At 43.1% G+C, this 19,270-nt stretch overlaps 1 protein-coding gene across 2 annotated transcripts; it reads right to left on the bottom strand.

Moving 5' to 3' along the window:
• Window positions 1-16,795: 16,795 nt before the first annotated feature.
• Window positions 16,796-18,217, bottom strand: LOC132584402 (olfactory receptor 10C1-like). 2 transcript variants are annotated; one of them, XM_060256274.1, is made up of 2 exons: window positions 18,206-18,217; window positions 16,796-17,719 (listed from the first exon to the last, which is right to left on the bottom strand). In XM_060256274.1, exons 1-2 carry the CDS (start codon window positions 18,215-18,217, stop codon window positions 16,796-16,798), a joined length of 936 nt encoding a protein of 311 aa, XP_060112257.1. The 2 variants fall into 2 exon arrangements, with proteins under 2 accessions (XP_060112257.1, XP_060112256.1); XM_060256273.1 differs by lacking the exon at window positions 18,206-18,217 and having other exon boundaries at window positions 16,796-17,737.
• Between the last annotated feature and the right edge of the window lie 1,053 nt (window positions 18,218-19,270).

A 19,270-nucleotide genomic window follows, 5' to 3' on the forward strand; every position in this document is an offset into this window, starting at 1 on the left:
GGTGCTGTCTTCTTCAGTTCCTTTTAACTTGAAAAGTACTGCAGAAGAGAGCCCAAAGCAGCCAATGAGTGGGGAAGGCAGTCCCCACCCATCAGCTGTTTTGTATTACCTTGTACTGCCCTTTTAAAGTTTAAAGAAACTGAAGGCAGCCTGAAAGAGCTGTGGTGTAGTGAGGTGCTCCCAGATGTGCAGCTCTTTTGGGGGGGGGGGCAGGGAGGTGCTCCCATCCCTGCAGTTGTTTTGTGCTGTCTTTTGCAGTCCTTTTAAACTTTAAAGAGGCAGCAGAAGGCAGCACAAAACAGCTGATCAGTGTTTTTTGAGGGGAGCTTTCTGCAAACCCCATTTAAAGGGACTGTGGTCACTTTCAATGGCATATGCAGGGTCACAAACCGAACAAACTAGTTCATAAATGGTAGTTTCGGTTCATGGTTCAATTCATGGCTTGCAAATTGAACTGCATGAATTGAACTGCATTTTTGTGGGTTGTTTCCATCCCTAAAAATGAGTAGCAAACAAAAGGAAAATAAAATGAGCAATACACATTAGCCAGTCTCCTTAGGTTTAAAACTAACTACTATATGATAATGAAATGCATGTAGACAGAATAAACTTTAAACTATTGCATTTCTATTTCATCAATTGATGCTAATTCTCTATGGGCCTTCTCCATTAAAGCATTTTTTCCTTCTTTCTCTTCCAGCCATTCCTGACCATTCTTCCCCCAACCAATTCTTCCCCCAACCAATCCATTAAGAACCAATCAGATCACTCCCTTTTTTACATATAGACTCTTACTAGCTCTTAATAGACTTCTGTGAGTTACTCAATCATAGATCCCAATGTCAAAGGAAAGAACTCCTTGGTTCTGCTGGATACTCTACATTAACATACAATGGTTTCCAATGAAATGAGCTTTGCCTCATGAAAGCTTTAAAAAATTGTTGGTCCTTTTATGTGCTGGTGAGCTTGATGCTTTTGTTCTAACATATGAATGTTCTAATATATCCTGGCAACAAGGCAGCCTGAATGCTAGTTAGAAAAATAATGCCTATCTGTGAAGGTAGTTTTAGATTCCTCCGAGTTACTATTTAGCTTCTAAACGTAAATTCAACACAGATACCTATAGGCTGAGGGGTCGTTTTAGCATTAGCTACCTTCCCAAACAAAGCATTTTTGGGGACCAAAGATCTATATAATGAGAAGGCTGGATACTGATCCTTTTTGTCCTTCAAATATAAAGAAATAGGTTCTTACTTTGGGAAGATGACTGAATTCTGAAGTCATGTGCTTATCATAGTTCTGAAAGGCAATGCCTGTTCAATACAAATTATACTTTATCATGAACTATATGTGTGCTAAAGATGTAATTGATCTCTTGGTAAAGTGTTTGTATACAATCCCAAAATGAATTGTTATTTTAAGAGTACCATGGTCCCTGGATAAATTGTAATTAACTTTTGGGATTTGATAGCTGGGCTTGTTATAGGTGAAGTATGACTATAAAGGGACTTTGGGCCCTAGTTCCCTTGCAGTTTTTCAGGTTAATGAGCTAGTTAAAGATGTAAATGGTAAGAAAGTCCATGTTTTGAATATATCTTGATATAGTCAAAATGCATATTCAGTTTAAATGAAAATAAAAAGTGGTCATTAAATGTAGATTACCTAATGTTTCATAAATTTGGTTTTATATAGTGGCCTGCTGTGGTTCTTTTTGGAAAACAGCGAAGAATCAAAAAGAGCAGGCACATTCATCCTTTGGTGCCTGTACATTTTTTTTAATGGTCAAAACAGTCACAATTCTAGGACAGCAGTGATCAAATCCTCTTTCTTTTTAAAATATAAGGATAACAGAAAGCATCAGTATGTTTTGTTCCATCTAGGGAGACAGGGACTTAACATTTTGCATTATGTGAAGTTTTGCTAATCTTTTTGTTTTGTTTTGTTCCATCAATGGCTAACAATAACATGGATGGGTTTGTTCTAATTAGTTAGCATTCCCTTCCCAATCAGATCTGACCTCATTTATTGCCCAGCACAGATTTTATGTGTTTTTTTAAAAAAGAAATGAGGCCAGTGTCAAGTCGACGGATTCAAGAATGAGTCAAAGTTGATACTAAGTCTTCATTTATTGATAACCGGTACTCTGGAGCAAGCCTCTAGCTTGCTAAGAATGAAACCAATACATTGATACATGGGTTTTAAGATACACTTCAAAAACATTCCTACGCGGGGGGGGGGGTTACAGGAGGGAACATTCACACATCACTCCTAGATACTTTCTCAGGCGATAGCTAGCAAATGCTCTTGAATTGTTATGCAAGGCTTCCTCCCACCTCAGGCCCTGAGAAGGCGCCGACTAGTTCCTTCACCCCAGTTACAAATCAAAATAAGAAAAGGGGGGAAGGGAAGCAACTAAGGTAGAACATTAGCAGCAGTGGATCCATTATGATTTCAACAGGGCCTATTGCTTAGGCGATGATCCCCCAGTCTTAAGTCGTTATTAGTCGATCTTGACAGGCAGAGCCTGTAATGTTTCTGCTTTTACCGATTGAGCAGACCCTTTTCTTTCTTCTTTGTTTCTCTGTCAGCCCCACTCAGGTATCTAAATGTTTATGCTGACCCAGCCCAAAGAATTGAAGGACTGACTAAAATCATTCATCTGTCTTTGTCGGATAATGGCACACAAGAGTCTGATGGTAATTCAAAATGGAAACCCGCCCCCCCTTGCTTTATTTCAATTTTAAGGGGAAATTGTCAGGTAGGTATCAGGTTTAAGACTCCTGAAGGTGAACAGGCAACAGGAATGAGGTAACTTTGTATAAATACGTACAATACATGGTCATAAACAAGTAGCTGCTTTGTTATACAAATAGGTCTTTAAAACTGAGGAGAGAGATTCCTTGGCAGTTTCTGCTTAAATAAATAAACATAAGAGAAGCATTGTTAGATCAGGCCAATGGCCCATCCAATCCAACACTCTGTGTCACACAGTGGCAAAAATTTTATATACACACACACACACACACACACACTGTGGCTAATAGCCACTGATAGACCTCTGCTCCATATTTTTATCTAAACTTCTCTTGAAGGTGGCTATGCTTGTGGCCGCCAGCATCTCCTGTGGCAGTGAATTCCACATGTTAATCAACCTTTGGGTGAAGAAGTACTTCCTTTTATCTGTTTTAACTTGTCTGCTCAGCAATTTCATCGAATGCCCACGAGTTCTTGTATTGTGAGAAAGGGAGAAAAGTACTTCTTTCTCTACTTTCTCCATCCCATGCATTATCTTGTAAACCTCTATCATGTCACCCCGCAGTCGACGTTTCTCCAAGCTAAAGAGTCCCAAGCGTTTCAACCTTTCTTCATAGGGAAAGTGTTCCAGCCCTTTAATCATTCTAGTTGCCCTTTTCTGGACTTTCTCCAATGCTATAATATCCTTTTTGAGGTGCGGCGACCAGAACTGCACACAGTACTCCAAATGAGACCGCACCATCGATTTATACAGGGGCATTATGATACTGGCTGATTTATTTTCAATTCCCTTCCTAATAATTCTCAGCATGGCGTTGGCCTTTTTTATTGCAAACGCACACTGTCTTGACATTTTCAGTGAGTTATCTACCACGACCCCAAGATCTCTCTCTTGGTCAGTCTCTGCCAGTTCACACCCCATCAACTTGTATTTGTAGCTGGGATTCTTGGCCCCAATGTGCATTACTTTGCACTTGGCCACATTGAACCGCATCTGCCAAGTTGACGCCCACTCACCTAGCCTCAACAGATCCCTTTGGAGTTCCTCACAATCCTCTCTGGTTCTCACCACCCTGAACAATTTAGTGTCATCCGCAAACTTGGCCACTTCACTACTCACTCCCAACTCTAAATCATTTATGAACAAGTTAAAGAGCATGGGACCCAGTACTGAGCCCTGTGGCACCCCACTGCTTACCGTCCTCCACTGCGAAGACTGCCCATTTATACTCACTCTCTGCTTCCTATTACTCAGCCAGTTTTTGATCCACAAGAGGACCTGTCCTTTTACTCCATGACTCTCAAGCTTTCTAAGGAGCCTTTGATGAGGAACTTTATCAAAAGCTTTCTGGAAGTCAAGGTAAACAACATCTATCAGGTCTCCTTTGTCCACATGTTTGTTCACCCCCTCAAAGAAATGTAACAGCTTAGTGAGGCAAGATCTTCCCTTACAGAACCCATGCTGAGCCTTCCTCAATAATTCGTGTTCATCAATGTGCCTACTCATTCTCTCCTTGATAATGCTTTCCACCAACTTTCCCGGTATTGAAGTCAGACTGACTGGCCTGTAATTTCCCGGATCTCCTCTGGAACCCTTTTTAAAGATGGGGGTGACATTTGCTACCTTCCAATCCTCAGGAACGGAGGCAGATTTCAATGAAAGATTACAGATTTTTATTAGAAGATCCACAAGTTACAGATTTTTGTTAGAAGATCCACAAGTTATTTTTGTTAGAAGATCCACAAGATCCATAAGCTTCTTTGTCTCAAAGATATTTAACATTCATACAATTTTCCATTATTCCTTTTTTAACTACTTGGTGGGCAGCACCTCCTAAATACCAGGATCTATTTCCTCAGGTTAGGGCCACCTGTCCCACTTCCCTAACTCAAGATCCTTCTATATCCTCCCATTCTGCTTAATTCTCCTTCACACTCAACTGTTATTCTTACCTTTCACTCCCCTGACACTCTCAGCTGCAGAATTCTGTTTGAATCCCCTATCACTCAAGGTTCATAGACCAGGTTAAAGCATTAACTGTCCCCTCTCAATGCACAGCAGCCAAGAAGGTCTGAGCGCCTGCTCCGGCTGCAACGCCACTGAGGATGTTCTCCGCAGCTGAGAACGAAACGTCTGGAAGGAAAACTTTCTCTAGTAGAACACGGCACTTGATCCCGAAAGATTCTACTAACCCTAATGATGTTACCAGCCGTGAAAAACTGAAATCTTTGATCATTAACTGTCCGTTAAAGATCCCATCACGGATATTCCAGTATCACATCTAGTTTGATCATTATTCAATTTTCTTAATTTAAATATCATTTGTAATTTTATGTGATTACAGTGAAGTGTGATTAGGCTTTGTTTCATTAGGAGCTAGGCACTAAGGGGCTGTTATAGAGAACTTCACAAAGAAATGGTAGGATTGGGGGAGGGATTTGGTTGCTGTCCAGTAATTGGCTCTGTTTGGTTTTGTTCCCCATTTCCTGTTTTCTCTTCCCCTGTGTTCATTTACATTACTAATCAATGAACAGATTTCATCTGGGATATTTAAAAAAAAAAAAAGCACATCTATCATGCCTCACTTAAAGCCTTGACTTTGGGCAGCTCTGTGGTGTATCCGGACCACCGAAGTTTAAACATGTATGATGCAAATGTGTCACACAGGGAGCTTCTAAGAAGCAACACCAACACAACAGAGAGTGGCTAGTTGCAGGAGCTGCCATAGGAACAGGGCAAAAGTGCTCAAGTCCACAGCTACCTTTTGGCCTCCAATGGATGGCACCATAGAGACCAGGAAAGCTTACTAGATGCACCAGTCAAAAACTAGATTGTTAGCATGTAAATCTCTGAATTGTGTACACAAAGAAGAGTGACAGGGAAGGTAAGAGATCACCATTTCAACTCTCTGGATATCTTAGTCTACTATAAAGATTCAAGTGGTGGGTGGCGCCCGACAAACATGCCGAACCTGAGTTTTTAAAGTTTTAACAAGCTCTTATCAAGCATAAAAAAAAGCTAATTTTATGTACTGTGATATTGGGCGTCTTAAGTCCCCTTTTATCTTTTCTCCTCTCTCCTTCACTTGGCTTGGAGCACTCAGTAAACTGTCTACCTAGTTGCCGAGAGAGAAGATTTTACTGACTCTGAAGCTCTCTGAACAGATCTGAATAGGGCTGAATATTTCTACCTGATTTTTTGGGACTTCTACCCTTTTTGGTCCAGACACAGTATTTTAAAACAGCCTGGTATCACCTTTTTATTTTTTAATCTGACTGGCAGCTCCTTTGGAGGAGGAAAATTATGGCTTCAGCTTAGAGCTGAGCATAGAGTCAAGTAACTAATTATCTGGCTGGAAGAATTGTATTTTACAGGTTTTTTTACAGTTTACTATAAAGCAAAGTCAAGTAGCACCTTTAAGATCAACACAGTTTTATTCAGAATGTAAGCTTTCATGTCCTCTAAGCACACTTAGACCACATGAAAGCTTACATTCTGAATACACTATGTTGATCTTAAAGGTGCTACTTGACTCTGCTTTGTTCTACTGCTTCAGACCAACACAGCTGCCCACCTGGATCTATCTACATAGCTTATTATATTCATCTGAAACATTTATTGAAACATCCTATTTGGGCGTATGACACGTATGATTTACTATGGAAATCCCACCATGAAAGACCACATCAAATAAAACAAAATAATTTTTTTACTAACTACGTTTAAAATTTGAAATAGAAAGAAAACAAATTTGAAATTACACCCTTCACCTCTTTTTTTGTGCCAAACTTGGTTCAGTCCAGGGAGAGATCCCAAGACTTTTAACCAATGGATATCCCTTCACAAATCCTAATTGTTAGATCTTTCATGGTGACACAATATTAGAAAAGGCACAGTTAGAAAAGAACTCAGATATAATTATTCCATGGTTTGAATACCTCCAATTAAAACATCACCTGGAAAACATGAATCTCAGAGCTGACTTTAAAAGAGTCCTTATACCTTTTGAACGCTTACCGAAAAGTGCAACAAAACATTGGCAAAGGCTTAATCTCTAAAATGTATTCCACACTATTAGCATCAGATGACAACTCCCAATTTATCATACCAAACTAAGTGGCAAAAGGATTGTAAAATCATGTCACCTATGCAATGGGAACATATTTGGCAATACAGGTTTTTCAAATCTAAATCCATCAACATTAAACCTCTTTCCTGGTACATAACAGCATCCCAATTTCATCTAGAAAAAGAAGATGGACTGGAAAACATATTTAGAATAGACAATCTTATTTCAACTGATATTAATTGAGATTCTCCAGGTTCTTATTTTAATTAAAATACCAATATCCAAAACAAACATAGCAAACATTTGGTCTTTTTAATATCTAACCAATGCTTACATTTTAATACAAATCTGAGCTTAAGGAAAATAAAAAAGGACATTCAGTAAACTTTAAATCTCCTTCCCTTCTAGGGGAAACTTTGAAATGGTGGGTGGGGCTGCACTATTTGAAACTGCAGTGTGATACTGACCTTGTTGGACTGAAAGCTGTGACTCAAAAAGTAGATTCATGTGTTCAAAGGGCCATTTATTGATTCTCATCAAGCTGGAGTCAGGTGGCTGTTCTAGAAATCTCCTCATTCCCCCTCCCCTTCCTTCCTTGTACTTGCCTGCCTGCTGCTGCCCCTAACCCCCTCCAGAATATAGATCTTCTCCAAGAAAACGTTACCACAATTGAAGAAGCCATAGAAAATCTAGTTGTTCTACAGGTGGTACAACCTGCACTGCCTAGACCTCCCTTCCCTGCCTCCATTTCCAGTGAGGAGGCAATATCTCAATCTGACTCAACCAGTAGGCGGCCATCTCTGAAGCAGGATGTGAAGACTGTAATGTGGGAATAGGTAAAATGAGTCATTTTGATCCATTATCTCAGTGGTGGCCAGCGGTAGCTCTCCAGATGTTTTTGCCTACAACTTCCATCAGCCCCAGCCATCAGTCATGCTGGCTGGGGCTGATGGGAGTTGTAGGCAAAAAACAACTGGAGAGCTATTGTTGGCATTATCTCATAACAGCTGTCTCAGTCAACTGGAAAATCTTTTTAGCTTCATTTATTATTTTTAAAAATCATTGTTTTGTCTTTTTGCTTCAAAAAGTGTTTTGCTTCAAGGTATCTCTGGAAAAAAAAGAGGTGATGAATTCTTTAGGACAAATACTAAATCTCAAGATAAGGTTTGCTGTGTCATCTGTGCAATAATAATTACAGTGTTTATATTGCTGAGTCACCCTGTTTCTAGAACTTTAGGTTATCTTGAGTATAAAAGTTGAGTTTGTGTCTGATTTCCCCCACCCCACCCCTAGTTTGGCATGTGTCACACACTGTGGTGCCGGCAAGAGAGTAGTCTGAGTGTAGTCCACATCAGATCCAGGGGAGTATTGCAGGAACCAAAAGCCTCAATCAGAATCATAGTCTGAAAGCAAGGTCGTTCAAGCCGGAAGTCAGGTAACTGTGGAAACAGCAGGAACAGAGTCAAGGATAACGGGGCTGGGGTGGTTGCAAATCACTGAATATTGTGGCTTCCACTGTCAAGATCGACTAATAATGGCTTAAGACTGGGGGATCCGGCCTAAGCAATAGGCCTGGTTAAAATCATAATGGATCCACTGCTGCTAATGTTTTACCTTAGTTGCTTCCCTTCCCCCCTTTTCTTATTTTAATTTGTAACTGGTGTGAAGGAACTAGTCGGCGCCTTCTCAGGGCCTGAGGTGAGAGGAAGCCTTGCATAACAATCCAAAGACATTGGCTAGCTATCACCTGAGAAAGTATCTAGGAGTAATGTGTGAATGTTCCCTCCTGTAACCCCCCCCCCCCGTAGGAATGTTTTTGAAGTGTATCTTAAAACCCATGTATCAATGTATTGGTTTCATTCTTAGCAAGCTAGACGCTTGCGCCATGAGTACCGGTTATCAATAAATGTAGTCTTAGTATCAACTTTGACTCATTCTTGAATCTGTCGACTTGACATTTTGCTAAGAATCAACTTTGAAGCTTAACCACCCTGGCCACTTTGTAGCTAAATGGCTGAAAAGATACCAGAAGGCGGTGAGCTTCCTGACACCGAAGAAGGGCCATCCATTCCCTGGCACGTCCTGGATGCCCGGAGAGTAGCAGCATCTCTCCCACAATTCCAGCAGCTACTCATCACCCTGAGGCAGTGGCAGCCCCGGACCTCCACCAGTACCATGGATGAGGCCCCGGCCAGACGTGAAGCCATCGTGACTCGGCACATGCAAAGGATGCAACTGGCGAACGCGGAAGGGCCCAATCCGGGACGCATGGAGCCAGAGGAGATCGACACTATCGTGGTGGTTTTGATATATGAGGAGTGCCCGGAGCCAGACGAGAGAGAACTGGGTGTGGCAGCTCCTAAAGACGAGGAGGATGGAACAGCTAGGGAGTTTTGAGCCATGGTCCGCAAAGAAGTGGAGAGCGTGGTCAAGGGCCTGAAGACGGAGATGCAGGCCATGACCAACCGCATGGCGGGAGAGATCACCAGAGAGATCTCTCACTCTCTAGGGCTGCCTGGGCCCAGGAGGATTACTCAACCCCCCCCCCCCATCTGGCAGCCACCAGCACCAGCGATTCCCATTCCAGCAGCACCAGCCGTGGCCCCAGCGCTGCCCGCTGCACCCCGGCAGGCGGCCCCCTCTCCTGCCCCTCGCGACGGAGGGAGAGGAAGGGAGCTCCATGCTACCTTCGACGGGGACCCAGATGAGGTGGAATTCTTTACAATCCAGGCGAACAGCTATATGCATTATTGGGGGGAATACCTTCCCAGATGAGTTCAGCCGAGTGGATTACCTGGGGTCAAAGCTGAAGGGGGTGGCCAAAAGGTGGTACATGAGCCTGTACGAAGCCATGAGCCTGGAACTGGAATATGTAGCAATGTTCCTACAGGCTCTGTTGGCCCTGTACGAAGACCCCCTCCAGGAGACCTGGGCGTTGGCGGCTCTACACAACATGCAACAGGGGCAGAAGTCAATCCGGAAGTATGCTGTGGACTTCTGAGCCAATGCAGCCAAGGTGCGAGGGTGGAGTGAACTGGTGAAGATCGAGCACTTCACGCGGGGGCTGAATGTGGGCATATTGGATCGGGCCCTCACCCAAGCCCGACCTACCACGTTGGTAGGTTGGATCCAGTTAGCGGGTGAGGTTGAGACCAATATGAAACGTGTTGCCATGCAACACCAGCAACAGAGCAGAAAAGGGGGACGGGACACGAAAGCAGAGGTGAAGAAACCAGCAGGGGGTTCTGTGGGGGTAAGCCAGCCGGGACATGCAAGTGCTTTCAGTGTGGAGACCCAGGGCACCTAGCGAGCAGCTGCCCGAACCCGCCGTGAGCACCACCAAGTGCCCCGAAGCAGAGCACTCCCGTCCCGAAGAAGCCTTCCGGCCACCCTAAGGAAGCGGCGAAAGGCAACGTGGCGGCTATCAAGGAGGCGGAAGAGGAACCGTTCCTGAGTGACGACCTGAGTGAGCTGGTCTGGATGGAGGAGCTGTCGGGAAATGAGAATGACCTGCTCTGAAGGGTGCCCACCAGCAGGTCGCAGAGGAGCCGGCACCAGTGAGGGTGAGAGTGACTGGATCACTATACTTTGTACCAGTGAGACTGTTGAACCCCAAACTCAAGAGATTCATGCAAGTGAGGGCTTTAATTAACTCAGGGTGCAACCGGGAATTAATAATACCCAAAATAGTAGAGGCCTTAGGCCTGACTACCACCCCCCTCCCCTGCCCCATACAGCTCGAACAGATGGATGGGTCAGTAACGCGGGGGGAGCCCTGTGCTTCAGAGACTCAATTTCTGGCAATGGGGATCGAGGAGCATTGGGAGCAGGAGTCTTTTGTAATTGCCCCTTCTTGCTCTTACCCACTAGTGTTGGGGATGGGGTGGCTGGCCAGGCACGAACCGGACATTCGGTGGGGGAGGCAAATCATAAGGTTCATAGACCCGCGGTGCAAAAATCACCTATGGAACTTAGAGTGGGGGTCTCACCCTCCGCTCTCCACCGAGAGGGTGTGCCTGACACTCGAAGAAGTCCCGGAAATCCCCCGGGCATACCAGGACTTGATGGGGGTGTTCAGCGAGCAGGGTGCCAACGAGCTGCCACCCCACAGGGACACGGACTGTGCTATTGAGTTAACACCAGGGGAATCGCTCACCGAAGCCAAACTGTACCCGATGGGTTGGGCGGAGAAGGCAGAGCTGCGCAAATTTCTGGACAAGAACTTAAAATGGGGGTTTATTAGGCCGGCCATGGCCCTCCACACAGCCCCGGTTCTGTTCCGGAAAAAGAAGGATGGCTCGCTTAGACTTTACACAGATTTTTGCGGGACAAACGCGATTTCAACCTCCAACATGTACCCTATCCCCCTCATTAAAGACTTACTGAGTACTGTGTTGGAGGGGAAAATTTTCACAAAGTTGGACTTGAGAGATGCATATTTCCGGGTGTGCATTAACGAGTGGGATGAGTGGAAAACGGCGTTCAACACACCACTGGGGCAGTTTGAATACCTGGTGATGCTGTTTGGACTGCAGGGGGCCCCGGGGTGTTCATGAGTTTTATAAACAATGTATTAAGAAAGTTTTTGTTTAAGGTGGTGGTGGTGTACCTGGATGGCATCATTATTTACTCGCAAGACGAACGGTCTCATGTAAATTGGTGCGGGAGGTGCTAAGCACCCTGTTGAGTCATAAATTAAAGAAGAACATAAGAACTAAGCAGTCCAAATGCAAATTTCACAAAAGGGAGCTGGATTACTTGGGTTTTCGAGTGTCCGCTAGGGGACTGGCAATGGACCCGGCAAAAGTGCAAGCCATGTTAGATTGGGCTCCCCCGAGGACACGTAGACAACTCCAATCGTTCCTCGAGTTCGCAAATTTCTATAGGACGTTCATACCGGGGTTCACACAAATCATGCTCCCCTTAACTGAGTTGTTAAAGACAAAGGGGAAGGGCCCGGAAGCCAAGCAACTGGGAGCCCAGTTAAATTGGACATCAAACTGCCAGTCAGCGTTTGATAAATTGAAGCGGCTGTTCACAAGTGAGCCGGTCCTGAGACACCCCAATGAGCTCAAACCCTTCGTTATGCAATGTGACACCTCTGATGTAGCCGTCAGGGCCATTCTCATGCAGAAGGATAAGGAAGGGAAATTGAGGCCATATGCTTACATCTTAAAAAAAATTCACAGCGGAGCAAAGAAATTGGTCAGTGTGGGACAAGGAGGCGTTTGCAGTAATTTTTGCCATAAAAACATGGTGGTCCTGGTTAGAGGGGGCGAAAGTGCCATTCGAAATATGGACCGACCACAAAAACCTTGAGGCCCTCACAGGGAAGAGGAAATTGAGTGAACAACAAATCAGGTGGACCGGTTTCTTCTCTAAATTCGATTTTGTGCTAAAGCACATCCCAGGCACCAAGAACTTTCTAGCAGACGCTTTGTCTCACTTGCCCCAGCACAACAGTGAAAGGGAGGAAATAGTGGACTTTTTAGTTCTGCGCACCCAAGTGGCTGCCGTTGTAACTACATGGTCACAAAAGAAACGCCAACTACAGGGTTGGGGAACAGAAAGAATGGCAACAGAAATCGAAAAGGAGGGGGATGAAAAGGAGGCGGCCAGGGGAAATCCAGAAACGAGGGGATGGGCTATGGTACAAGGGAGAAAAGCTATACGTTCCTAAGACCATGAGATTAGAAGTGCTACAGTTCTGTCACTCCAACAAACTGGTTGGGCATTTTGGGTGCATCAAGACCTTGCATCTGGTCAGCAGGCAGTTTTGGTGGCCCTCCATGAAAAAGGATATATCTGAGTTTGTGTCTACATGCCCTATTTGCATAATGGCTAAAAGAAGGGGAGGGAAGCCCCCTGGGCTACTCAAACCGCTGGAGACCACCTCTAGACCCTGGTCGATAGTCTCCATGGACTTCATTGTAGAGCTACCACCATCTCATGGCAAAACAGTGATATTTGTGGTAGTAGATACTTTTTCCAAACAAGCCCATTTTATTCCCTGTGCCCAACTCCCCACCGCAAAGAAGTTGGCATATTTATTCTTCAACCACATTGCCAAGCTACACTCAATCCCAGACAAGGTGATTAGTGACCACGGGCCGCAGTTCATTGCCAACTTCTGGCGGGAGTTCTGCAAACTGATGGGTATGGAGCAGGGGTTGAGTTCCGCTTACCACCCCCAGACAGACGGACAGACTGAGTGTGTGAACGGGCTTTTAGAGCAGTATTTAAGATGCTATATAAACCATCAACAATCCAATTGGGTAGACCTGTTGCCCTTTGCAGAATACTGTTATAATAACAGTGTCCACAGCTCCACCAAAGCCTCACCATTTCAAACGGTATGAGGGAAAGCCCTTCCCTTTACTACCGGGGGGGAAGTGAAGAAAGAGCCGAGCCCTTTTGATCAGTGGTGGGGCACCCTGACTAAGAGTTGGAAGAAAATACAGGAGAACCTGGAAGCAGCCAAGGAAGCTTACAAAAAGCAATATGACAAGAGCCATGTACCCGCCTGGGATTTCAAAGTAGGAGACTCGGTGTTTGTGTCCACAAAGAACCTCCCACTCACTCAACCGTCCAAAAAATTGGCCTACAAATACCTGGGCCCTTTCAAGATCAAAAGGGTGATAAATAAAGTTACAGTAGAGCTGGAGTTGCCAAAGATATTTAGTAAAGTACACCCTGTCTTTCATTGCAGTCTTCTTCGGAAGGACCCTGGTTGTTCCCCTTGGCATCCTCGGCCAGAAGCACCTCAACCTATCCAGATGGGGAGCCAGAGTCACCATGAGATCCAGGAAATCCTGGAGTCAAAGCTTAAACATGGGAAGCTGTATTACCTGATTAAATGGAAACATTTCCCTCCTAGTGAAAATGAGTGGGTAGCAGGAAAAGATGTGTCAGCCCCTGACCTTATCAAGAAATTTCTATCTAAACACCCTCAAAGGCTGAGAGGGTCCGCTTAAGGGGGGCAGTATGTCAGGATTGACTAATAATGGCTTAATACTGGGGGATCCGGCCTAAGCAATAGGCCTGGTTAAAATCATAATGGATCCACTGCTGCTAATGTTCTGCCTTAGTTGCTTCCCTCCCCCCCCCTTTTCTTATTTTGATTTGTAACTGTTGTGAAGGAACTAGTCAGCGCCTTCTCAGGGCCTGAGGTGGGAGGAAGCCTTGCATAACAATCCAAGGACACTGGCTAGCTATCGCCTGAGAAAGTATCTAGGAGTGATGTGTGAATGTTCCCTCCTGTAAACCCCCCCCCCCAGTAGGAATGTTTTTGAAACCCATGTATCAATGTATTGGTTTCATTCTTAGCAAGCTAGAGGCTTGTGCCATGAGTACTGGTTATCAATAAATGTAGTCTTAGTATCAACTTTGACTCATTCTTGAATCCGTCGACTTGACATCCACAGTACATATTGCCTGAAATGGAAGCTTTATGTAACAGTTTCCAATTAGTCAGCAGTATCACAGCCGAGCTTCTGTTAAAACTCAGGACTCAGAGATCTTCTTGCCCTAGCTCTGGCCTCCCTTTGCCTAATCTCTAAGTTTTGTCAGAGCTTCTTTCTGACACAATCCAGATGAGGTGATGAGCTGGGAGGTGTCTCTGCCTCATCAGCTGAAGTGCTGGCTGGTGGCCATAAATCAGTTATGCAATGAGAGGGCCCGCTCTCAGCTCTGCTGATTCTGGTAACCCTGTCGGCTCTTCCTGGACAGGCCTTTCAGCAGAGCTGACATGTGTCACCAGACTTTTGAGAATCTGTTTATAAGTCAAAGCTAGCATGTACTATATCATGATGCATGAAAAGATCCATCACTCCAACTACATACTTGATGGAAAATTCAAGAAGATTCCCTTAGAACAAAGGCTATGTTTCTGGGGATCTAATGAGATTGAATCAGTTGAGCATATCCTATTACACTGTAATATGTGCATGGATCTGTGTGAAGTTTATTGCCCCTTCACTTCAATCTTACCCCGGACATTCAGATAACAAAATCACAGAAAGTCTTCTGAAAGGGACTAACTCTCAAACAACTATTAACTGTGCAAAATTCTTCACAGCTTCTTATAGAATATGCCAGAGATCACAGCAACAAGTTGTTTTGTTTTATTTTAGGGCAAAATAGAATTTTTATCTAGTTTTATATTATCTCTCTTGATTGATACCTCTTTGTTTTATTCTGATCTATGATCGTAATAAATATATTGATTGATTGAACTAAAACCAATATCTGAGTAGTGCAGAGCAGATTGCTGTTTTTGTAGGCCCCATTGTGCTTTCTGTCTATTCCAAGCAGTGCCCCCATCTTTCCCTGTGATGCTTTCCTGCAGAAGAAATGACTTTACATTGATATATTTCTTACCATCCCTATTCATTTTCTTTTGATGTGAAGCTTTATTTTAATTAGTTTGGAACAGGTTTTATTAAAAGGACACAAATTGCTTTTTTAAACCATTTTACAATGTAAAAGAGGTGGCTTTGTTCTATAAGAGATATAAAACTGAATCAACTTGGTTTGCTTTTGCATACTATTTTGTTTCAATATTTGAAAAACTATGCTCATCAAATTCAGTTGGAATTGCATTGGATCTTAATAAATGGAAATCAAATCATCAAGCTGAAACAGATATTGTGAGTGGTTGCTTCCCTGTGGCAAATTAGCCTCATCTCAAATGTAATGTAAGCACATTTACTGTGTGGGTCAGGCTTGTGTGGGCCTTTGTGGCTCTGCCCCATATTCTGTGCTTGGAGGGAGGGGGGAGGGAGAGAGGTGTGGGGATATATATATAGACTGTTCAATAAGTAAAATATGGGATATATATAAAGACTGTTCAATAAGTAAAATATGGCAAGAGTGTTATTGTTTTGAGCACTTTTGTATTATAAGTTAAAGAATAATATTAATTGGGTTTACCTGTGTCCTTAATAAAGTTTACATCTCTGATACCTGGCATTGCATTTGATGACACACATGGCCTGGCCTGGCAATGTCTCATTTATGTCAGATCTGTCTTAACAAACCAGTTTAACACCTCTGCCTTAAGAATGGGAGTAACCACAGTGTACATCACAGCAATCATTTTGTCACTCCCTGAGGTATTGCTAGATTTGAGTCTCAAGTATGTGAACAGGGCTGTCCCATAGAATAATGTGACCAGCATGGTGTGAGGAACAAGTAGAGGCTTTCTTCCTCCCTTCTGCTGAGGGAAACTTAAGGATAATATAGCCAATTGAGATATAAGAAAGGATTATCAACACTAATGGTCCCATGATGGAAAGCACTGAAACAGCCAGTACCACAACCTCATTTTTAAAGGTGAGGGGCACAGGTCTACAGCTCACCTGTTAGGTTTAAATGGCTGCCAGCATAGCAGATCCGCCCATCAGTTCTTAGATTTAAATGGCTGCAAATAATTAAACTTCTCTGTTTCAGTCCCCAGCTTTGAAGTGGGGGGAAGCAAAGGATGAGTTAAATGACTGCCAGCCATTTAATCCTTTCTGGGTGACCAGCTGTGGTTTGCTGTGGCGAGGAGAAAGGGGGATCCAAACTGGCTGGTTTGAGCTTTTTTTTTTTTTTTTGCTTGGTTCAGGGTTTGGTTTAGGAACCTCCTCAAATCCTGAGCTGAACAAGAATTTTTGTGCTTATGTCTATCCCTATTTAGAACCACACATATATCCTTACCATCTCAACTGCTTTTTGTGAAAGTCTCTTTAGTGAGGATATGCGTTTTATCAACAAATGATACTAAATATTTTCCCCAGTCCAGTTACACTTGTGTTCATTGACATTTTTCTTTCAACACCTTAGAATCAAACTGTCTTTCTGCAACAACTCAGCTGTAAGCAAGAGCTTTAATAGCATGGCCATGGACTCCTAAACCTCAATTATAGTTGTGGTGTTCAGTCCTTGACTGGTACTCTCTCAATTTTTTCAGAAGTTCAATTTGTCCAGAACTATGCTAATAACGTCTTTATAAGTGTCTTTCTAAAAGCTGCCATGACTTCCTTATTCCGTAATGTATATATTATGGGATTTAGAACTGGAGTAACCACAGTGTACATCAAAGCAATCATTTTGTCACTTCCCATAGTATGGCTGGACTTGGGCCTCAAGTATGTGAAAATGGCTGTCCCGTAGAATAATGTGACCACCATCAGGTGTGAGGAACAAGTGGAGAAAGCCTTCCTCCTTCCTGCTGCAGAAGGAAGCTTAAGGATAGTATAAATAATTTGGATATAGGAAAGGATTATTAGCATGAATGGACCCATGATGAAAAGTACCGATATTGCTAAAAGTACATTTTCATTTTTAGAAGTGTCAGTGCATGCCATTTTCATCAGAGGTGGGATATCACAGAAAAAGTGTTGGATAAGGTTAGAACCACAAAATGGTAAGCTAAAGATCCATGCTGTCTGAGCTACTTCCACTGAGATGCCAGTGACCCATGATGCTACTGCTAACTGAGAACAGACTTGGTGGTTCATGATGACTGTATAACGCAGTGGATGGCATATGGCTACATAGCGGTCATATGCCATGGCTGCTAGCAGGCAGCATTCTGTCAGTCCCAGGATAGTGAATACATACATTTGGGCAGCACAGCCACTCTTGGAAATGGTTTTTTGCTCTGTTAATAAATGGATCAGCATCTGTGGGACCACACTGGTAGTGTAGCAAATTTCCAAGAATGATAGGTTCACCAAGAAGAAGTACATAGGTGTTTGAAGGGAAGGATTGCATTTGATCAGCAGGATAATGAGCATGTTCCCTATTATGGTGACCAGGTATGTCATCAGGAACAGCAAAAACAGCAAGATTTGTAACTCAGCCAGGTGTGAAAATCCCACTAAGATAAACTCATTGAGATTGGTTTCATTCTCTCCAGTTTCTTCCATAGAATGAGTAGCCTGTATGAATAGGAAAAAAGATATATATTGAAAATGAATTAACCATGCAGCCCTAAGGAGAGCTACATCCTTTGACTTCAATGGGCTTTGAAGTGTGTAATTCTGTTTATGATTGTGCTGTAAAGCTGTGATAAGTACAAGAAAGATACAGACAGTCTTCCACTCCACATTCTTCACAAAAAAACAGCCTTCCACTCCACATTCTTCACAAAAAAAACACATTTTGTACAATTTCCATATTAGTATTAACAAAGGAATATGATCCATTATTTCTGTCTGTGCTGCCCTTCTCCTTAGTGAGGACCCAAAGAAGCTTATATCATTATCCAATTTCATCTTCACAACAACCTGGAGAGATAGATCTGCCTAACAGTATATGACAGGCCCAAAATCAACCAGCAGCCTTCTATGGCAGAGTGTTGATTCAAACGTCGGTCTCCTTGACTTGGGCCCAACATTTCTAGCCATTATACCACATGGGTTCTTTTAGCTCAGGGGAATTATTAAGCCACCTGGTTTTGTAACAGAGGGGATATTTTCCACCCTCTTTTACCGTGCTGCTTGCCATTTTGTGGCTTCTTGTGAGTAATCTTTTTATCCAATACAAATACCAGAGTGATATTTGCGAGCTAATACATACCAGGATGCTTTGAGACTCTTCATTTTTGTCATTACTATGGCAATGATCATCTTGAAGCAGATGGCCACTGTTGATGTACTAAGGAATTATTCCTGCCACAGATGAACAAACAGACAGACTGATGGATGGACTGACAGATACCACTTTTTATTATTATAGATGATGAATTAGAAATGAACAGTTTATAGAACTTTCAATAGTTGACTGAATTTTACAAGAAGTTTGTGAACTGAACATCTCTGACAGAAGTTCACTTAGTAAACTGTGGCTGGAATCACACAGACTAAATAATGTCCCTTCGATCCACTTTCACAATGTACTTTCCAACTCGGTTTTGCCAGTTCATACAGTACAATCCAGTCAGAAAGTGTATTAGAAGTGGATTGAAAGGGCATTATTTAGAGTGTGCTCACAGCCTGTGATTCAATCAGTACAGTGACCGAATCACAAGCCCAGCATAGATATTGGGTTGAAAAGCTGGTTGAATCCAACCAGCTTTTCTGCTGTTAGGAAAGAAAGACAGGGTCCCCTTTGACTAACAAACACAAGCTATGCTGCTGGCCATTGGATAGGCATGGGCAAAAATTATATGGTGACCATAACAAAGATAGTCTGAGTAAGTAAAAAAGCTGGCTGGATATCACCTATGTCACCCATGTCATACAATTATAGAATTTAGTGCAAATCAAATACAATCATCTCAACTTTGTTCTCAGTCAAAAAAAAAAGTTGGAATCCTTTTGATTTAAAGGCAAAAGACAAACCTGCAAAAAAAACAACAACCGTACTTTGCAGAATGCTTCCTTCTTGTTCCAAAACAGTTCACCAATGTATAATGAAGGGGGGGGTTGTTTTTATATCACCCTTTGATGCAACTTAGT

The sequence above is a fragment of the Heteronotia binoei genome, chromosome 15 (genome assembly GCF_032191835.1).
Source record: "Heteronotia binoei isolate CCM8104 ecotype False Entrance Well chromosome 15, APGP_CSIRO_Hbin_v1, whole genome shotgun sequence".
NCBI lineage: Eukaryota > Metazoa > Chordata > Lepidosauria > Squamata > Gekkonidae > Heteronotia > Heteronotia binoei.